Source organism: Megalobrama amblycephala, linkage group LG8 (assembly GCF_018812025.1).
Source record: "Megalobrama amblycephala isolate DHTTF-2021 linkage group LG8, ASM1881202v1, whole genome shotgun sequence".
Classification (NCBI taxonomy): Eukaryota; Metazoa; Chordata; class Actinopteri; order Cypriniformes; family Xenocyprididae; genus Megalobrama; species Megalobrama amblycephala.
In genome coordinates this window covers 34,714,471-34,737,426 of record NC_063051.1, presented here as the reverse complement: position 1 = coordinate 34,737,426, position 22,956 = coordinate 34,714,471, and the positions used below count along the sequence as shown (strand labels likewise).

The 22,956-nt window shown below is 37.0% G+C and overlaps 1 protein-coding gene across 4 annotated transcripts; it reads left to right on the top strand.

Moving 5' to 3' along the window:
* Positions 1-430: 430 nt before the first annotated feature.
* Positions 431-22,777, top strand: LOC125274432 (interleukin-2 receptor subunit beta). Of its 4 annotated transcripts, none has more exons than XM_048200843.1 (11): positions 431-950; positions 11,797-11,929; positions 12,697-12,800; positions 13,621-13,735; positions 13,970-14,057; positions 14,187-14,289; positions 15,900-16,027; positions 16,298-16,490; positions 16,595-16,715; positions 19,488-19,572; positions 19,657-22,777. In XM_048200843.1, the coding sequence occupies exons 3-11, from the start codon at positions 12,731-12,733 to the stop codon at positions 20,323-20,325; spliced, it is 1,572 nt and encodes a 523-aa protein (XP_048056800.1). In that variant the 5' UTR covers positions 431-950; positions 11,797-11,929; positions 12,697-12,730; the 3' UTR covers positions 20,326-22,777. The 4 variants fall into 4 exon arrangements, with proteins under 4 accessions (XP_048056800.1, XP_048056801.1, XP_048056803.1 ...); XM_048200844.1 differs by lacking the exon at positions 431-950 and adding an exon at positions 992-1,392; XM_048200846.1 differs by lacking the exon at positions 431-950 and adding an exon at positions 2,520-5,276.
* The last annotated feature ends 179 nt before the right edge of the window (positions 22,778-22,956 follow it).

Below are 22,956 nucleotides of genomic sequence, written 5' to 3'. Positions count from 1 at the left end.
AACTGTCTCCAACATTGATAATAAATCAGCATATCAGAATGATTTCTGAAGGATCATGTGACACTGAAGACTGAAGTAATGATGCTGAAAATTAAGATGATCACAGGAATAAATTATATTTTAAAGCATATTAAAATAGAAAACCATAATTTTAAATTGTAATAATATTTCACAATAGTATTGTTTTTTCTGTAATTATTATAAAAACAAATTTATTGAATTAATAAATCTAAATACATGTTATTGTGTCACGTTTGTACAATAACATGTACACACACACACACACACACACACAGTTAAATGATCAGACGTCTTACAATGTTATCTTATGTGTAATATCTCATATCAATGTGGCAGGGGGCGCTAGAGATACAGATCTGAACCTAAATAACGGCACAGATATTATCTCTGATGTTAGATTACAAAAGTCAGGGAAAGTTCATGTCTTTTTATAACACTATTAACAAACAGTAGGCTACTTAGAGAACAAGTCCATGTACATTCAAATGTGAAGGTAGCTTTTTTTGAACATACAAGAAACATGTTCAATTTGGCCTTATAATAGGCTAATTAGCGCATTAGAAAAATATATATATAATAAATACACTTCTGTCCCTTTAACATTCGCTTCTCTTATACAAATTTAACTTAAAGCACCAAACAACGTCATTCAGGAGGAAGAAAATGGTCATTTTTGTGTTTGTGGTGGAAATTGTAAGGAAAGAAAACCGCGGGGATTTTTAGAGAAGCTCTTCTGAGAGAAGTGAGACGCGGTTTCTACAGAAGCGAGAAACAAACCACAAGGATTTTACCATTTTATTTTCTTCAAACGAAAACAGAGAGAGACAGAATGAAAAAGGAAACCCTTTATCTCAAAAACCTTGAGTAAATCAATGATCTGAAAGTTCACTCGTGCTCCCGCTGGACGATGATGAGATGGAGAAAAGCAGGTCAGTGGCTTAATCTATCATTTATTTCGTTATATAGAGTTTTAATCATTTTAGGCTATAGTTAGTAGCCTACGTATATCATTTACTCAAGGATATTGCTAATCTCTCAGAAACCCTGGCTGATTTTAAATAGTGATTTTGGCCACCCCCGAGATGGGTCATACCATTAACATTATCTGATCTGAACTGAGCGCGCGGTTTTATTTGAATTTAATACGTTAATAAACCGCGGGAATTTAGTTGAGGGAAACGTTTGCCCTCTTCAAAAACTGAATTTACGAAACAAACCAGGTTTTATCAGCAATTTAACACTGAAGTAGGTGTGTGTGTCTCAACTGCTGGGATGGATGATGGTGTTTGTGATTAGTGGAAAAAGTGCAGGGGACGAAGAAGGATGTGACAGAGGTGTGATTGCTGGAGGATGTAGCGGCTCTTTTTTCTCGTAAGTGTGGTTAGATGCTGTTTTTAGCGATTCTAGGAAGAAACAAGATAACGGCCCCTTGGACAAAAATTCACCCCTATCAGATAGTTGTAAATGGGTTAGTGAGTTAGCTTAATGTTGTTGTTGTTGTTGTTGTTGTTGTGTGTGTGTGTGTGTGTGTGTGTGTGTGTGTGTGTGTGTGTGTGTTGGAGTTGTGGTAAAGCCGCAAATGTTTTTCTCCGACCTCAAGTAGGCCTATCCTGTTTAAGTATGCCCACTTTAAACTTTATCTTAAACTCTTTCGTTTGTGGTTTGTTATCTTGTCAGAATAAGTTGAGATGGTTGTGAAGGGAATATAAACCCGTTTGGTTTGTCATGTGCGCCCGTCAATATCTTTTGCTCTGCCAAAGTTCAATAGAAACGCTGTTGGCAGCAGAAATACACGGGATCAGCAGAACCTGATTAGTGTATGAAGAGTTTGGTTCCAAAACACAGTAACTCCATTTTGATTAATTTGAGTAAAAAGGTGTTTTCCTTACCAAGAAAGTGGCAAGATGAAAACCACCATTTTCGGTTTCAGACTTTCACATAGCATCTTTTGGTTATAAAAACATAAAAAATTCAAATCTACATTTTGATTTTAAAAGGTTTATTATAAAAACGTATTATTTTTTCCCCCCAAAATGCAATAAAAATCCATGACACTTTTTTTTCAAAATGCAATTAATCCATCAATATAAAAGTTATTTTTCAAATTGAAAATACACAACAAAGTAAGTTGATTCACATATATGACAGAGTCTAAACTTTGCCAATATTTATCTTATATACAGACATTACTAAAAATACATTCAGCCATTGCTGCCAAAATGAACATTACCGATTAAAGAGTATCTGGCGCCACCGCTCGGTTAAATAAACACATTTGCCGAGTACATTGGTATTAAAAACGGCTTTGGTATTAAAAAAGCCTTCAATGTTTACATTGCGTGGAATGGTGCGCTGTGATTGGTTGAGCGGTTATATCGCGTTCTGCAGAAAAAGGAGACTGGCGTTTGTCGCGTTTTGGAAAGAAATGGAGAAAACATTACAGAATAACACGACGGATATCGCATTTTGCGCAAAATTAATAAATGACAATACAATACTGATACAATACTGATTTTGGCGGAAACTCAATTTTTTTGAAAATGATGTTTATCGCGTTTTGGAACCAAACTCTTCAAATCTAAACTAGCTGTGAGCACAGCGCAAATTATATTAAATATGCGTGTAGAGGTTTAGGCTGTATAGACACGCATAATAATCAAAATGGTGTTTATGAAGGAGCTCAATATGGGGTTTTTTCTTTTTCGGACGGACTTGACCTTTTCCGTCATGGATGTTGATTTAATGCAAGATACGATATGAAAACCCACTGTGAGAAGCTGTGAAAGTTTTTCTGGGTTTCGGTTTCGCCTCAATCTGTCAGTTTGGATCATAATTCAGAGGGTGAAATGGCCGAAATGACTGACTGAAACAATCTGCATACAAGCCAACGAAAATAGCCACTACGTCAAGCAACATGTTGATAAGTGTAGCCTACTTTCATGTGTAAATATAGTACTTCTCGATCATGTTTTTATGCAGGTATAAATGTGTTTCCTCACTCTCTCTTGCAGAATCGCGGAAGAATTGTGATTGTAAACAGGGCATTTTAGTATAATTAAAAGAAATTGTCCTGCTGAATCCAGTTTATTAGCTAGCTTTTTATGTGTCCAAAATACAAATATTAATATCTTTGCATAAACAAAATTACAGCTTGATTGGAAATTATGGTATAAAAATGTTGATATTTATTTCACTTTGTTTTCTCCACACATCACATAAAATGTCAAATTTCATCTCAAGGTCTTCACTGTGTTGAAAAATACACTAACTTAAAAAAAAGAAAAAAAAAAAAAAGTGATTAACTTGATTTTGAACTTGTTTTCACAGTAGTTTAAAATATTTTTTTTGAAAAAAAAAAGACAAAGTTTGGATTGAGTATATACTAAAATAACATTTATGAAATGCATTCAACGTTTAGCACACATAAATGAGGAAGACACAGAAAAAGTCTTATGACTGAGGGTCGTGAGAGGCGGAAACTTCCCTATAAAGTGCTCATTTTGCTCATGTTCAACTTTCAGACAACGTTAATGAATTTTATTTAAAGAAATTTAATAATTGAAGGATTAAAAAAAGATTTAAGGGAATAATAAAGAAATAAGAACGGTGAAAGAAGTTGTGAAGTCCATTTAAACTCTTTGCAAGTAAAATTTTATTTAAAAATATGCACACATTCACTCTTGTTTGTATGTCTAATATGTCTCATCACATTTAGTTACAAATTTTCAAGTCAAAATGGAGAAATTCCATAAAAAGTTGAGTAGTTTGCATCACTGTATGTTATTGTGGATCGTTAAACATATCCATCATAAAACAGATATTAAATGTTTAGCTGCTTATATCTTACCACACACACACTCTTTCACTGTAAAACTATGTTGGCATTCACACTCGTCTTCAGTGAGCAGGAAGCCCCACCTTCTTTGATCTGATTGGCCATCATTTTGACATTGACAAGCGCTGTTGCATCGCTGAGACAGACCAGCCTATAAATGTAACTTTTTAAACAGTCTGTCATCCTAGTAGATTATTTCACATGTTTCTGTGGTGCACTGGAAAACAATAAGCATTTTATAAGTTTTAAATTATTTTATTCTTAAAGTTAAAGGTTCTTAAAAGGAGTTTTCACCCCCTTTTTTTCTTCTTCGATGCCATAAAAGAACCATTTTTGGAACATTTCAGTGATCAGTGTAAAGAACATTTTATAAATCTAAAGTAACCTTTTGTGAAATGGAAAGATTCTGTGGATGTTCATGGAACCATAGATGCCAATAAAGAACCTTTATTTTTAAGAGTGTAGGGAAAACATTCATTATATGCAAAGAGTCAGCATAACCTCTGCGATTCGCTCTGGTTCAGTGGATATCAGCTTTGTGGCCAAATCCTGATAGATGGTGATTTTTGTCTTATTGGTGCTCGGAGTTCTTCTGCATGTCCACTAACCTTTTGAGAACTGAACACAGGCTCTCTGTGGGATTAAGATCCGGGATTTGCCTGGCCACTGATCCAAAATTTCAATGTAATGATCTCCGAGCCACTTAATTATCACTCTTGTCTTGTGTGCTCCATCATGCTGGAAAATGCATGGATCATCACCAAAATGCTCCAACCTAGATCGTTGGGAGAAGTTGCTCTTGCTGGAAGTTTTGATACCATTCTTTGGTGTTTTTGGACACAATTGAGAGAGGACATAAAATGCAACAGGTTTTAGAAATGTATTATATATTAAATGAGAAATCCCACTCAGTCAAATAGTTATGTCATTCGAAGGTAAATTAAATTAGCACATAAAGTTAATTTATGGGCCAATGACGTGATGCCTAAATTTTCTGTCCGATTGCTTTTTTCATTTAAAATTTGGTTTATATGCATAAAAAGACACCATATATATGTAGTACCTCTCCCGTGCATGTTCTCACTTTAACTTTTCACAAACATTAGTTATTTGTAATTTTCTGTTATTTAAAGTGTCAAAATATCATGTGGTGCGACCATCTGGCCACAATTTCTGTTTTGGAAATGTCTGAAATTACTCTAAATTTATTCGAATTCATTTCCTGCACTATTTGGCATGATTTCCAACATGTTTTGTAATCCTGTACAAAATTGCAAAGCATGATGTCCATTTTATGAAATATCATGTGGTGCGACCATCAAAAAACTACCACTTTGGGACTTTCATGTTGAAATCTATTCAAAGACAGGAAGTTGCATCATATACCAATTTGCGAAGGATCCATGGAAGCAGCAAGCAGGTTTGTAACTTTGGTAAAATGGCATGTAGTTACCACATTTGGAAATCATGTGGTATGACCTCAAAAAACAATGAAAATTAAGTTATTTATGCAGTTATTACAAATTTAATTGTGACCTTTTGTGGGAAGCTAGCTTGTTTTGTTTTGGTGGCCAATTATGTGACTGTAAATTTTGACTGAATTTGAAAATATCGTGGTGTGACCACTGCAGAGTGTTTTCCATAATAGATATATGTCCTAGATTGGTGGTTTTAGTGCTTTTGTATTCGATTGATGATTTATATACATAAAGTACTTTATTCTTGTATTATTTGGAATAGATTTTTATGCAATTTGTTTCATTTTATAAAAATATTTCAGTTTATGTTTGTATTGTACAATATAAGAAAAATGCAAAAAAAAAAAAAAAATTAATTTCAGTTTGGTAATTATGCATTTATTAGTCATTTATTGTTTATTTATTTATAACTATTTCAATCTGTTTTACCAGATTGCACTGCCAAGCAAAGTAAAAACCACTGGCCATATAGGCAGAGTGTTAATTCTGACCCTGCAGCAAGAATGGAGTTACAGCTTGGTAGGAGAAGAGTGAAATATTATTACAATTTACAATATCGGTTTTCTATGTGAATATATAGTAAAGTGTAATTTATTCCTGTGATCAAAGCTGAATTTTCAGCATCATTACTCCAGTCTTCAGTGTCACATGATCCTTCAGAAATCATTCTGATATGATGATTTGCTGCTCAAGAAACATTTATGATTATCAATGTTCATATTTTTGTGGAAACTTTGAGTTCAAAAAGTTCAAAGAACAGCATTTATTTAAAATAGATGTTTACTGTCACTTTTGATCATTTTAGGCCTAACGTGTCCTTGATGAAGTCAACTTAAATGAAGTGGTGCACTTGTTTGCTATGTAATTTAAAAAAAAAAGTTTATAAAATTTGTGTTCATGAAAATTCGGTGAAATTTTAATAAATTCTGGTTCAAATCTATTTTTTGTATAAAATTGTTTATTGATCTCTTTAAATAGATTTTTAATTATATTTAAGGTCTTCGTGTCATTTGGTTCGTGTCATCTTCGTGTCAATGATAGCAATAACTAATAAATTAAAAATAAAATATCTAATTTCTGTGGCTGAAATATGAATCACTCATACAGTATGCTTAAGTATATGGTATTTTAAAACATTTTTATCAGTTTTATGCGATTTACAGGAAAAGTAAGTGTTAAGAAGGCAACTGTAAAGTTATAAAACAAAAATATAAGGTCATTCTTCACAGAATCTCAAAAGAACTGCAAATACTTGTATAAAAAAATGTTAAGCATGTTAAGGAAATGAATTAATTTTAAGATAAATCACGGTCGCACCACATGGCATTTTTTAAGGCTATGGCCAATTCATCTAGATAAAAAAACACTAAAATCGCTTAATTTAAAATTTTAATATGGATTTATGTGTACACAACATTCTTAATGTTTGAACAATTGCAATATATATTATTATTTTGTATTTTAAAATTGGCCTGTCGAAAATCAGTTCAACTGACTTTATACGTCATTGACCCTTATACATAATAAAATAATGATTTGTCTGCCCTGTTAAATCTCTATCGCAGCTTTCATTGGCCAAGGATCGTCCAAGAGGACGATTGATTGACATGTAAAGCAACCAATCACAGTTTGTTTTGTTCTGTCATGTTTAATAACAGACCGGTGTGCGTCTAATAAATTAATTCAAGAACATTGTGCAAGTTTACTGCAACAATGGAGCCGCAAACTTCACATATGTTTAAAAATACAGCGTTTGTCACAGTTGTACACATGACGCCGTTCTTCTTCCACAAGCTGATTTGGCGTCACGGCATTTGTTTCCCGGCGGACCGTTAAAGAACGGACATCCTGTTGAATTCAGCCAACCAGAAGACGACTTTGAAAATGCTGAAGTGTTTCCAGTTAAGTGTGCCATATGCATCAGACGTTCAGCCAACGGTCCGTGGGCGTGACGTCTGAGACTGACATCTGCACGCACCCGTGACAGTTTCCACCAATATGGTCGAAGACAGGTGTTTCATAAAAGGTCAAAATGGAAAAGTTGTTGTTTTTTGACCTTTCCTACAATTATTTCTTGTTGTGATGATTTAAAGGGTTAAGAGTAGACTACTACATAATTTGTTCTTTTTTCTACAACTGTAGGTTAAAAATGATAGTTTGAAAAAAATATATATTTTTTTTGTTGAAAATATCAAAATAGAACTGTGAAATTAATCAGCCCTTTCCAGTCATTCTTCGCTCCTTAAAATAAAGGTTTGGCATCAGTGGTTCCATGAAGAACAATTATAATGATTCCGCTTGTGATGATCAAGCACACATTGAACCTAAAATGCAAAATCAGAAGATAAAAATTTAAGAAAATTAGTCATAGTTATTTTATCGTCTGCATCACATCACCGACTTTCTGAAAGAACTATATGATGTCATCCAGTCTTGGCTAATGCGAATGATGTTGAAACTGATGCAACACTTTTACTAAGAATACCAATGTCCTTGAAGAGGAAATGGGTCATGTAGAAAGAGATCGCATCTTAACTCTGACTGAACTCGTGTTACTGATAAATGCATGTCAAATGGAGTTAATGGACACATTAGCTCATTCACTAAATACATTCTACAATATAATGTACATTAGTTATGCTCAGCGATCATTGTTTTATGAGACGGAGAGAACATTTGATAAATTCACCTCCTCACCTGATCCTGCTAGATTAAACATGTTAAAGATCATTCTACATTTGTTCCAGTAATACTGGTGATGCATGCTGTCGGCTTCACAGAAAAGCTCTAACTTTAAAGGCTTCTGAATAATAGATCTGCTTATCTGGAAACCACATCAGCTGATATTAACATTAACTGACATCGGCTAATCGTCGGGCTACTGATGGAGTTTTGTTTTTCTGAAAGAGTGAAATGAGAGCACCGCACCTGAAACCACCGTTTGTTTTCTTCTCCTCAGTCCCACACTGACGCGAGAAACAGGTGCATTCCCTCAGATGTGCGGTCAGCCGCTCTCAGCCTTCATGAAGACTTATTATTAACGTTCACTGAATGATAGACAGGCATTATCTCCTGCATACCATCTTTGGACAATCAAGTTAAAGACTGAATATGTAAGGCTTTAAATGGCTCTTGAGTTGGAAACAGATAAAAACCTGTGTGTAGTGTTTAACTCCTGTGCAAAGAGCCATTTCTAAACCTAATTCCAGCCTTTCAGTAAGTAACCTTGAGGCAGTAATGCATATCCATATTTTTCCCTGTTTGCACTATTGTAGTGTCAGTGTCATGCATTTGTTGTACGGCTGCAGCTGGATCTGAAGGCAGAATTAATATATTAAACCACAGTCTTTCTGTGTTTGGCTGAATGTCCAAAACTGGATCTAGCTTTTATTGAATGTAGTGAAAGCAGTTCATGGAATGGCTCCAGATTATTAAGCTTATTATGGATGGATGGATAGGTAGGTGGGTGGGTCGTGGATAGATAGATAGATAGATAGATAGATAGATAGATAGATAGATAGATAGATAGATAGATAGAAATTTTACACTTTTATCCACTAAATGAGCTCATTTCAAATTTGATGCCTGCTACAGATCTCAAAAAAGTTGGCACGGGGCAACAAATGGTTGAAAAAGCAGTTTTAAAAGCAATTAGAAATTTTTAAAAGATTCAGCTGGGAGAACATCTAGCAACTAATTAAGTTAATTGATATCAGGTCTGTAACATGATTAGCCATAAAAGGGATGTCTTAGAGAGGCAGAGTCTCTCAGAAGTAAAGATGGGCAGAGCTGTGAAAGAGTGCGTGAAAAGATTGTGGAATATCTTTAAAACAATGTTCCTCAATGTCAAATTGCAAAGGCTTTGCAAATCTGCAGTGCATAACATCATCAAAAGATTCAGAGAAACTGGAGAAATCTCTGCGTAAGGGACAAGGCCGAAGACCTTTATTGGATGCCCGTGGTCTTCGAGCCCTCAGACGACACTGATTGTGTCAATGACATTACTAAATGAACACAGGAATACTTCCAGAAACCACTGTCGGTAAACACAATCCGCCGTGCCATCTGCAGATGCTAAGTAAACCACTGTCGGTAAACACAATCCGCCGTGCCATCTGCAGATGCCAACTAAACCACTGTCGGTAAACACAATCCGCCCTGCCATCTGCAGATGCCAACTAAACCACTGTCGGTAAACACAATCCACCGTGCCATCTGCAGATGCCAACTAAACCACTGTCGGTAAACACAATCCGCCCTGCCATCTGCAGATTCCAACTAAACCACTGTCGGTAAACACAATCCGCCCTGCCATCTGCAGATACCAACTAAACCACTGTCGGTAAACACAATCCGCCCTGCCATCTGCAGATGCCAACTAAACCACTGTCGGTAAACACAATCCGCCGTGCCATCTGCAGATGCCAACTAAACCACTGTCGGTAAACACAATCCGCCGTGCCATCTGCAGATGCCAACTAAACCACTGTCGGGAAACACAATCCGCCGTGCCATCTGCAGATACCAACTAAACCACTGTCGGTAAACACAATCCGCCGTGCCATCTGCAGATACCAACTAAACCACTGTCGGTAAACACAATCCGCCGTGCCATCTGCAGATTCCAGCTAAACCACTGTCGGTAAACACAATCCGCCCTGCCATCTGCAGATTCCAACTAAACCACTGTCGGTAAACACAATCCGCCCTGCCATCTGCAGATACCAACTAAACCACTGTCGGTAAACACAATCCGCCCTGCCATCTGCAGATGCCAACTAAACCACTGTCGGTAAACACAATCCGCCGTGCCATCTGCAGATGCCAACTAAACCACTGTCGGGAAACACAATCCGCCGTGCCATCTGCAGATACCAACTAAACCACTGTCGGTAAACACAATCCGCCCTGCCATCTGCAGATGCCAACTAAACCACTGTCGGTAAACACAATCCGCCCTGCCATCTGCAGATACCAACTAAACCACTGTCGGTAAACACAATCCGCCGTGCCATCTGCAGATGCCAACTAAAGCTCTATCATGCAAAAAGGAAGCCATATGCAAACATGGTCCAGAAGTGCTGTCGTGTCCTGTGGGCCAAGGCTCATTTAAAATGGACTGTTTCAAAGTGGAAAAGTGTTTTATGGTCAGATAAGTCCAAATTTGACATTCTTGTTGGAAATCATGGACGCCGTGTCCTTCGGGCTAAAGAGGAGGGAGACCTTCCAGCGTGTTATCAGCGTTCAGTTCAAAAGCCAGCATCTCTGATGGTATGGGGGTGCATAAGTGCATACGGTACGGGCAGCTTACATGTTTTGGAAGGCACTATGAATGCTGAAAGGTATATAAAGGTTTTAGAGCAACATATGCTCCCCTCCAGATGACGTCTATTTCAGGGAAGGCCTTGTGTATTTCAGCAGGACAATGAAAAACCACATACTGCAGCTATTACAACTGCATGGCTTCTTCCGGGTGCTGAATTGACCTGCCTGCAATCCAGATCTTTCACCTATAGAGAAAAATATGTAAAAGTCGTCCACAAACTCTTCAGCTGCTGGAAACCTATACCTATATATAGAATGGGACCAAATTCAACACCAAAACTCCAGAAACTCATAACCTCGATGCCCAGACGTCTTCAAGCTGTTTTGAAAAGAAGAGGAGATGCTACACCATGGTAAACATGCTCCCGTCCCAACTATTTTGAGACCTGTAGCAGGCATCAAATTTGAAATTAGCTCATTTAGTGGATAAAATTGCAAAATTTCCCAGTTTAAACATTTGTTATGTTATCTATGTTCTATTGTGAATAAAATATTGACTCGTGATTTGAAAGTCGTTTAGTTTTCATTTTACTGAAATTTAAAAAACGTCCCAACATTTCGGGTTGTAGATGGATGGATGTATGGACAGATGATTGATTGTTTGTTTGATTGATTGATTGATTGATTGATTGATCGATTGATTGATTGGTAGGTGAATGGATGGATGGATAGATAGATAGATGGATAGATGGGTAGGTGGGTGGGTGTATAGATAGATAGATAGATAGATAGATAGATAGATCTTTACTAGAGCAGGTTTCAGGAGCATGACCACAATCTGTGGTCTAATCTGTGGTGCAGAGCTTCTCGGAAACATGAGGCCCTGAACACAAACACACACACACACACACACACACACACACACACACACAGAGAAACACACACATATTCAATCCACTCCACTAACACACACACACGTTATTTGTTTCAGCAGTATATAACATATATAGACTAAAACATGTCAGTGAGTTGAATTGAATGGACAGGAGAGTGAGAGCACGAGGGAGAAAACACACCTCCTACACGCTTCTCGTTTCCTGCCCTGAGCTTTAGAGTAAATGTCACCTCAGCCAGTGCTGCTTTTATCCATGACCTGTTTCACTACACCGTGTGTGTGTGTGTGTGTGTGTGTGACAGGAAGGGCTGCGTCTGTGGAGATTTGCTGTCTGTTCTTTAACCCTGAGGTGTGTATGCCAGCGCTCACTGACAGGAACATGAGTGAAGTGAGATCGTGAAGCTCAGCGCCTGGGACCGTCTCCGCTCATCACATGTACGTAACATGCTTTTATTCACTTTGAGTCTCTATAGACATGACCAGTCAGCTCTCAACACTTACATTTTGTAGACAAATATCAATGTATGAATTGTGATTAGAAATGAAATGAAAGAACATCTGACATGAATAAGAATCATCATCAGATTCACACATGTTCCTCCTTCAATAGTTTGTATAAGTTTAAAATTTAGATGGATTTCATGATTTGATCTCTACATCATTCCCAGATCATTTGTGTTTTTACTTTAGCTTTTTTATCATCTCGCTTGCTATAAAGTTGCTTTAAAATTTTACGATTGTATAGTTTGCGTCATTTCTCCATTTTATAATTTATGGTTCATTCAAGCAGGAGGAAAAGAGGTTGAAAATAGTTCACAGCAACTTTCAAAAGCACTCATTGTTAATGATTGCGTCTGTTGCGCTCCTCCATGTGGTCGCTCGGAAGCAGGCGAGCGTGTGCGCGTTCAGCCGTGTTCCCGTCATCACTACAGGAAAGACGTGATGGTGAAATCCGTTCATACGCGTAGTCGACGGCTCTGATCGCAGAAGAGAAGCTCCTGGTCTCATATCATTGAGGCTGTGGGTGATGATGTGTGTCTGTGGCTTCGGGTTTTTCCACCTGTCACTCATACTGTGTCGAGTGTGAGAGTTTGGGGGAGGAAAAAGAACGCAGATACTTTATTTGTCATGATGTCTTCTGTGCGTCTGGCGAGAAAATGAGCAACAATCTGAATGTAATCAAGTCTCTCTCTCTCTCTCAGATTTCTAAATGTATGCTGCTAGGAAAACGGCATCATGCAGATTCTGACCATGATGATGATGATGATGATGATGTCCTTCTTATACACAGCTCTTGCTGATCAAGGTAAGAACTACTTATTGTTATATTTGTAAAAACAAAATAATCATTCAGTTAAAGAGTTTTGTGTTAGGTTTAGAGAGCTGTATCAGGCATAACATCATGAGCACTGACAGGTGAAGTGAGTAACACTGATCATCTCTTCATCACGGCACTTGTTAGTGGGTGGATATATTAGGCAGCAAGTGAACATTTTGTCCTCAAAGTTGATGTTAGAAGCAGGAAAAATGGAGGATTTGAGCGAGTTTGACAAGGACCAAATTGTGATGGCTAGACGACTGGGTCAGAGCATCTCCAAAACTGCAGCTCTTGTGGGGTGTTCCCGGTCTGCAGTGGTCAGTATCTATCAAAAGCGCTCCAAGGAAGGAACAGTGGTGAACCGGAGACAGGGTTATGGGCGGCCGAGGCTTGATGCATGTGGGGAGCGAAGTGGTTCAGGAATGGTTTGAGGAGCACAACAATGAGTTTGAGGTGTTGACTTGACCTCCAAATTAGCCAGATCTCAATCCAATCGAGCATCTGTGGGATGTGCTGAACAAACAAGTCCGATCCATGGAGGATCCACCTCACAACTTACAGGACTTAAAGGATCTGCTGCTAACATCTTGGTGCAGATCCCCACAGCACAGCTTCAGGGGTCTAGAGGAGTCCATGCCTCGACGGGTCAGGGCTGTTTTGGCACCAACACAATATTAGGAAGGTGCTCATAATGTTATGCCTGATCGGTGTCTAAGCAATGACCCAGTTTAGATTTAATAAAGTGTGTGTTTTTCATTCACTTGATGAAGGATGTGTTGCTCAGATCAGATGTTGCTCTTTTCTTCAGGTCTGGATTGTCATAATGATTTTCACAGCTCCTTCACGTGTGTTTGGAACACTTCAGAACTGAACATCAGACCCGAGACCAGCTGCTCAATTAGTTTAACGGTTGATAACGTTGGGTAAGTCAAACTTGAGTTTATAATGTATTTAATGTGTCATTAAACAATCAGCCTTTATATTGCACAATGAACATTTAGCAGGAATGTTTCACCTTATTTTCAGTACATTCTCTCATTTCTAAAGGGCAGAAGTGTTTTTTTATGTAAGCTCTCGTAATTCTACTGATGAATGATTAGTTGATTAGTTAGTGGGAAATAAATGTGACATACATTTTTCTGTGCCTTTGATTTCAGTGGGAAACCTGTAATGAAAGTGCAGATGTCACCTGACCCAACCCAGCCTCACATTCGCACTGCCACCATTGATTTTTATGAAAAAAAGGTGATTGAGCCATGTGTTTATGACATGTTAAACTGCAGATTTGATGTCTTGTCGATCATCCAACACTGGTGCATTGAGTTGAAAACGTGTGACACATCTTACAGATTGTTTCTTTCTCTTCTGCTGCAGGTACAGATAATAACAACATGGTCCTATATTCATGGAGAAGTTACTTGTGAAGGGTACCCAAAACCTTTGGTTAAAATTGAAGAGCATGAAGCAGAAAACACTGGTGAGTCAGATATAAAATCTCACACACACACGATTCACACGAGCATCTGGAACAGTAGAGCGTACACTCTTAAAAATAATGACATTCCATGAAGAACCTTTAAATCACTGAACCGTTCCATTGTACAAAAGGTTCTTTATAGTGGAAAAAAAGTTCTTTAGAATATTAAAATGTTCTTCACACTAAGAAAAATAAGAGGTTATTTTAAGAACTGATTAAGGTTCTTCAATGGCAAGAAAAATTGTGGCAATTTGCCTTTTTTTCAGTGTACATTGAAAAAAAAAATTATGTAAAAAACTATTTTTTCACTCAGAAATTGCTACAAGAAATTACAAAGAAATAGTGAATTAAACATTACATTTTGGCATACTAAAACTAAATATAAGTTCACTTCAGAATTTACTCACCTCCATGTCATCCAAGATGTTCATGTCTTTAGAAAAGAAATGAAGGTTTTTGAGGAAAACATTCCAGGATTTTTCTCCATATAGTGGACTTCACTGGGGTTCAACGGGTTGAAGGTCCAAATGTCAGTTTCAGTGCAGCTTCAAAGAGCTCTACATGATCCCAGACGAGGAATAAGAGTCTTCTCTAGAGAAACCATCGCTCGTTTTCTAAAATAAATAAACATTATATACTTCTTAACCACAAATGCTCGTCTTACACTGCTCTGTGATGTGCCACGCATTACGTAATCATGTTGGAAAGGTCACGTGTGACGTAGATGGAAGTACTGATCCAGTGTTTACAAAGTGAATGTGCAAAGACTAAGTCAAACGACCTTTACAAAAAAAGTTAAAACAATGATGTCGGACAATTTTGAAGTTGGAGGAGAAAATGAGATGGAGTTTTTCGCTCTACCGCGGTACTTCAGCCTACACCACGCGTGACCTTTCCAACATGATTGCGTCATGCGTGGAGCATCACAGAGCGGTGCAAGATGAGCATTTGTGGTTAAGAAGTATATAATGTTTATTTATTTTAGAAAACGAGCGATGGTTTCTCTAGATAAGACTCTTATTCCTCGTCTGGGATCATGTAGAGCTCTTTGAAGCTGCACTGAAACTGACATTTGGACCTTCAACCCGTTGAACCCCAGTGAAGTCCACTATATGGAGAAAAATCCTGGAATGTTTTCCTCAAAAACCTTCATTTCTTTTCCACTGAAGAAAGAAAGACATGAACATCTTGGATGACATGGAGGAGAGTAAATTATCAGGAAAATTTAATTCTAATCCTTGAAAATAAACATAAAGTAGTATTTTCTTGTAAAACACAGTCCTGTAATCTTGAAAATTTTCACAGTGTAGTGTTTCACCAAGTACTGCATGTTCCAGGATCTACATCATTGTTGATCCTGAAACAACATTAGAATCAGATTTTATGTCAAGTTTAGGCTTAAAACCAGGGTCAGGCGCTCCTACATCAGTGTTATTCATCTTTCATTTCCCTCTGACTGTAGGCATAAGTTAGGGTTAGTAGTACGGAAAAGGTTAGGACTATGTTTTTGGGCAGGGATGTTGTTCCAGGAGAAACAAAATATGTTGATCCATGAGTATGTCTTACTTGAGCAGTTATTGTCTGACATTGGGCGGTGTGTTGTGTTTCAGTGGTGAAAGTGGCTCCTCCTCAGATAGTGGAAGTTCGCGGGCTCAATGTTTCTTGGAAAATCAGTTTTACACCTCCACTTGATCCTGAGTATGAGGTCCAATACAGATCAGCTGCTGAGAGCTGGACGGTGAGCATGTCAACCTCATTTACGACAAGAAAGTGTTATCGTTTTTGGCAGTTGCTTTACACATGATTTCTTAAAAACTACAGCTCCAGAGTTACTAAGAGTGTTTCTAGTACTTTTAGTGTGCAAGCAATTTTAAAAACAAAAGCTGTAATGGTTAAAGACAGAAGATCTTTAGATGATGTGCAGATTCAAAGCTCACTGTGTAATGCGGCTTCTCTCTGTCAGTGTAAATCACAGTAGAAATGCTTCATTCTGTCCATGTCTGTGTAGGATGGGAAGTCATGGACGACTGACAAAACTCAAGATGAGCTTTCAGAGGAGCACTTGTTCTTACACCAGCAGTATGTGATCAGGGTCAGGGTCAAGCTTCAAGATCTGCCCAAAGCCATCTGGAGCGACTGGAGTAAAGAGTACAACTGGAAGTCTGAAGTGGGCCAGATTCCCCCCACACGACCCACACCAGGTGACACACACCCGTCCGACTCCACTGACACTCAGCTGCGTGTGGAGAAAAACATTCCTGTGCTGTGAGACTGTAACACTCATCAGACGCTGTTTTCGCTTCAGGTGTCCCTGAGATTCTGGGGCTGGATTGGTCTTCGTTTGTCGCTGGACTCACGCTGACAGGAATCACTCTGGCTGCCGTATCAATCTGTGCCGTTCTCATCCGGTGCAACAGAAGAAAAAAGTGAGTGACGCTGATCATATACACTGACACTCAATCACCTGAAACATACAAGAACTATAACGATAACGATAACTACGATAACGATAACTATAACGATAACGATAACTACGATAACGAGAACTATAATAATTATGACAATAAGTATTATTATATCTATGACAATAACTATAATAATAACGATAACTATAATAAAATAATGATAAGAACGATAATTATAATGATAACGATAACAATAACTTCAATAACGATAACTATAAAGATAATAATAACTATATCAATCACAATAACGAAAACAGTAACAATATGTATGATAATAATAGCAATAATTATAGCTATAATGATGAAGATAACTATCAAAAATAATAACAGTAGTAGTGATATCTATAATGATAATGATAACTACTATATAATGATGACTATAATTAACTATAAGAATAATTATAATAATAACAATAACATTAATGATGACAATAAATATGCTGATAATGATAACTATAATGATAACGAAGAATATAATAACTGTAACAACATAAAAAATGATAACTATAACAAAAACTATGATAAAAATAATAATGATAATAACAATAACTAAACTGATAACGATAACTATGAAAATAATAGCTATATCAAAAACTGGTAATGATAACTATAAGAATAACTAAAATCATAACAATAACTAAAACAGTAACTATGATGATAACTATATAAACTGTAATGATAATCATAACTATAATTACTTTAACATATAATTACTATATATAAACAATTACTATAATGATGACTATAACGATAACTATAATGCCAATGTTAACTGTAATAATGATAATATATATAATGATAACTATAATAATGACTATACAATAACTATAATGATAATGATAAGTGTAATAATGATAGTGATAACTATAACAAGAACTATAATGATAAAATAATGATAATTATAACAATAACTGTAATAATAACTCTGATAAAAATAATGATAATAACAATAACTATTCTTAAAATGATAACTAAATCAATAACTGTAATGATAACCATGATTATAATAATAACTATATTGATGACTATAACGATAACTATAAGAATAACTATAATGACAATGTTAACTGTAATAATGATAACGATGAATATAACGATAACTATTACAAAAACTATAACAATAAATATAATAACTATAATAACTGTAACGATAACTGTGATAAATATAATAATGATGATAACAGTAACTATAATGATAACGCTAACTGTGATGACTATAATGATAACTATGACAATAAGTATAATGACAACAATAACTGTAATAATGATAATGATAAATACAATAACGATAACTTTAAGAATAACTATAATGACAACGTTAACTGTAATAATGATAACGATGAATATAACGATAACTATTACAATAACTATAACAATAAATATAATTACAACTCTAATGATAACTGTAACAATAACTATGATAAATATAATAATGATAATAACAATAACTTTACTGATAACGATAACTATGATGACTATAATGATAATTATGACAATAACTATAATTACAACGTTAACTGTAATAATGATAACGATGAATATAATGGTAACAATAACTATTACAATAACTATAACGATAATAAGGATAATAACAATAACTATACTAAAAATGATAACTAAATCAATAACTGTAATGATAACCATGATTATAATAATAACTATATTGATGACTATAACGATAACTATAAGAATAACTATAATGACAATGTTAACTGTAATAATGATAACGATGAATATAACGATAACTATTACAATAACCATAGCAATAAATATAATTACAACTCTAATGATAACTGTAACAATAACTATGATAAATATAATAATGATAATAACAATAACTATACTGATAACGATAACTATGATGACTATAATGATAATTATGACAATAACTATAATGACGACAATAACTGTAATAATGATAATGATAAATACAATAACGATAACTATAAGAATAAATATAATGACAACGTTAACTGTAATAATGATAACAGTGAATATAACGATAACTATTACAAAAACCATAGCAATAAATATAATTACAACTCTAATGATAACTGTAATAAATATAATAATGATAATAACAATAACTATACTGATAATGATAAATACAATAACGATAACTATGATAATAACGATAACTACAATGATAATTGTGTCATCTGTGGCTTTAAATGCTCAAGCCCTTTAAAGTTGGGTTGATTCTGATTGGCTGTCAATGTTTCTATCGTTCATCAGTTGGAAAGGGCTTCATTTATTTGATTTAAAGCATAATCGTAATGAACAGCTAACTCACGATTGTCCCACTTACCAAAACCAGACAATGACTGTAGATGATTTTATTCAGTGAGAACATAGAGCATGCAAAAGACAAAATAGCACAGCCATGGACAACGTTGCCAAGTTTGTGGTTTTCCTGCAGAATTGGGCAACTTTAACACAGTTGCCGTGGGTTTTTTTTTTTTTTTTATGTCCACGGGTTGGAGCAACTCCAAATAATAACATGATATTTAGCCACTGGAATGCGAATTTGACCAGGGGAACCCCGCCAAAACGCAGATTTTACCCTCTGGGACCGAGGGACACCCCCTACTGAAATGCCATTGGGCTAGTTTTGAGTGGCAATTGGGGGGTTTTGTTGTGAAAATCTGGCCATGGAGGAAATCAATAATCTGCTACAAAGTGTATATTTGAGCACAAAATGACAATAACTATCGATATTTGTTCACCTTTCAGTGTCCAGAAGAATCGTTCCTTCTATATTCCCGATCCCTCCAAATTCTTCGGTGATCTGAATTCTCATCATGGAGGGAATTTTACGGTGAGTCCCGTGCGATCGGACACTCAGACATACATTATCCTTCGTTCTGTTTTGTTTGTTCTAACGCCACGTTCTCTCCATCAGTCTTGGCTGGGTCCGATTCTAGCGCGTGAGAGCTTCATCAAAGTGGACACAGAGTTCGTCAGTCCGGTCGAGGTCCTCAAGAAGCAGGACGCCTGCGATTCCCGCAGCGCACACAGAAACAGCGGTGTCCTGCAGGACCGATGGGAGGGAACGACCAAATCCTCCAACTTTTCAAACTCCACCTACTTCCTGTCCCAGAGCTCCAAGGGGCCAAGCAACATCCTGGAGCCATGCTCGGCGCACTGCTCCTACGGGCCAGCAGGGGGCGTCAGCGGGCCGGAGACGGTTCTGCAGCACAACGCTGACATCTCTCGCGGCGCCGAAGAGAAGGGCGGAGCGAGTGAGCTGGAGTTCTCCGTGAAGATACTAGAGAAGCTCCGCCAGGACACGCAGAGTCCAGATTCGGGTTTCGCTGGCGGTTCCGAAGACAGCATGGAGGAGTCGGACCTCCCCAGTCCGCTGGCCTTAAATCTGCCCCCTCACCTGCCCCGGGACCTGCCTGTGCCTCATCCCATCATGCACCCGCTCTTGGGCTTTGATCACAAGGCTGGTTTCCTGGGACCAAGCTGCCTGATTCCTGGACTAATGGAACTGGACCTTCAGAGCCCCTGCGGGATGATTGAGCCCTCTAGTGGCGATTACATGCCAGTGAAAAATGTGCAGAATTAGACTGTTGTGACTGCTGTGTTCACACACAGATGATATCCGTTTAGAGTGATAATGAATGATCAGGACTCACTGAGATTGAGTTGAGGTTTAGTGTATGAACAGAAACATACGATACGAGTGTTTGTTCTGCTATACTCAACAGAAGATGTTTCTAGTGGAGTGTCTAAGCTGCTCTTGTCTATTATAGATTCATATGGACTACTGCTATGATACTTGTACGGTGTTTGTTTTGCACTTTCATTGTGTGTACAAGAGCAGCATGAACATTCTGATAAACATCTTTTGTCTTCCAAGTGAACGACATGATGGTGAAAAAAACCGACAAGAGAAGTCTTGATGTTTACTATGGTTTTCTGTCACTGTTGTTATGAGTTAGTGAAGGTGACTGACAGTATTAGAGCTCAAGCCCTGAAGTTGTTAGTTGTTTGTTAGTTTTCTTCTTCTTCTTCTTCTTCTTCTTCCGTTCGAGTCTATGGCAGGCCATAGAACCGTATGGTAAAAAGTTATGAAATTTGGCACACAGATAGAGGACAGTCTGAAATGTTACCATAGCAAATTTGAAGTCTCTTCCTCAAACCCTCTAGCGCCACCAACAGTTCACTCATGTTTATGCTCATACGTTTTTGATGCCTCCAAGAGCGTTTGTCCAGTTTGCACAAAGTTTGGTATGTAGCATCTACTCACACTCGCAGGAAAAAAGTTAAAAGATTTTTGATTGGCCAATCCGTTCTCGTATAGCGCATGAACAAATTTGACGGCGAGCACGCAAAAATTGATTTGATGCAGTATCTTTGCAATGATTTGGTGTATTTACAAGAAACTTGGTTTATATTTTTATTACAGGCATGACTTGGGGGTACATGCACAGTATTGTCACAGCGCCACCTACTGGTGCAGGCTATTTTTGCTTGTAACTTTTGAATGCCTGGTCCTAAAATCATGTGGATGGTCTCCTTAGATTCCTTGAGGCATGCCGAGTTGAACGATATCAAAGTCCATTTCAAGGAAACTGTTCACTCGGTGGCCATATTTGCAACACAACCGGGCAGCTATTTCAGGCATCCAAGACCAAGTCCTATCTATTTGAATGGGGGGAATCCTGAAATCTCAAAAACTGCTTGGCGAACTCACAATTAAATAACATTTTTCAAATCAGCAGTCCCATAAATGTTGTTTCTTATGCTGAAGTAGCATAAAAAACCTTATTTTTCAGTTTAGACGAGCCAGTGCGCATGTGCAGTCCTAAGTGCGAGTCTCAGGTTTCTATGGGAACCGAAGCTTCTAACGGCAGCTGCAGTGACGCAATGACTTTATCAATCAGCGATTGGCTCTTTTACTTTGAAGGTGTGACGCATTTCGTCATACATTGCAGTTTCTCCCATTCAACGCTAATATGAACTATATCTATTGCCTTTGACGGTATCCAATTTTCTTTGGTCGGCCATTTTGAATTTTGTCATAAAATGCTGTGTTTTACGAACGCATGAATGTATCATTACGAAACTCAGTATGATTCTTCGAGACTATGTTCTGAACGCCCCCTAGTGGTCAAGAGATATAATGAAATTTATGAAAATGCTTATATGAAAAATTCAACATATTGTCATTTAACGTACATCATTAGATTTGTTGGCTTATGCAGAGTCCTACGATACCAAATTTGCCAGTTATTAAAAGATTTTTGATAGACCCGACCGTTGTTTTATACGGTCAACAAATTGCGAGCACGTCAAAATGGATATATATCTTTGCAAAAGTTTTGTTTATTGTCACGAAACTTGGTGCATGTCATCACAGGCATGACATGAGGGTGCATGCAGAGTTTCGTCATAGCGCCACCTACTGCTCAGAAGTTATAAACCATGCTATTATGTTATAAGTACTTTAACTGATGTAATTTAAACAGCTTTATCCTTACCTGACGATCACAGATGTCCACAAATATTTCCTTTTCTGCCCTACTTCGGCTTGACCCTGTAATTGCTGCTTGCAGCTATATTTGGATCGGCTTCTGTTTGCTGTTGTGAGAGTCACACCTGATTTCAATACGTCTGACACACTGAATGTGTGAACGCAGCTCTGCGGATGAAACCAGGTCAAGCTAAATGTTCAGTTTACAATGTACAAACCTTTAGCTGTTAAGAAAATTATTTTAGTTTCAGATGAGAGGATTTATGTTATCATAATATATTATTTTAATTTATAAAATGTTCAGCAGCAGTGACATTTATGCTAAAATTAGATGGAAACACAAAACTTGACTTGGATGGATTCACAGTCAGTTATCATTGTTATTGTCATTTTGTTTATGATGTTTGCCATTTCATCTAATTTTTAATTTACATGTATATTTTAAAAATAATGCCTGCTGTTTGAAGGAATGTAAGAGAAGTCGTTTTCAGCGACTTCAGTTTGCTGCTAATTAATATATTAAAGCATATTTGTGCTCTGATTGGATGTGTGGATGTCTGGTTGACTCAAGTTATGGCTGGTTACTATTTTAACAATGTTTTTACTACTTTTCTGGGCCTTGAATGATGGTAATTTCGGTCTTACAGGTGTGGAACGACATGAGGGTGAGTAATTAGTGACAAAAAAAAACATTTTTGGGTGAACTAACCCTTTAAGTAA

Coding starts and splice junctions, on each gene's coding strand:
- LOC125274432 (XM_048200843.1), top strand. CDS start 12,731: ATGCAGATTCTGACCATGATGATGATGATGATGATGATGTCCTTCTTA. Junction 12,801..13,620: donor CACAGCTCTTGCTGATCAAG/GTAAGAACTACT, acceptor TCTTTTCTTCAG/GTCTGGATTGTCATAATGAT. Junction 19,573..19,656: donor ATCATGGAGGGAATTTTACG/GTGAGTCCCGTG, acceptor TCTCTCCATCAG/TCTTGGCTGGGTCCGATTCT.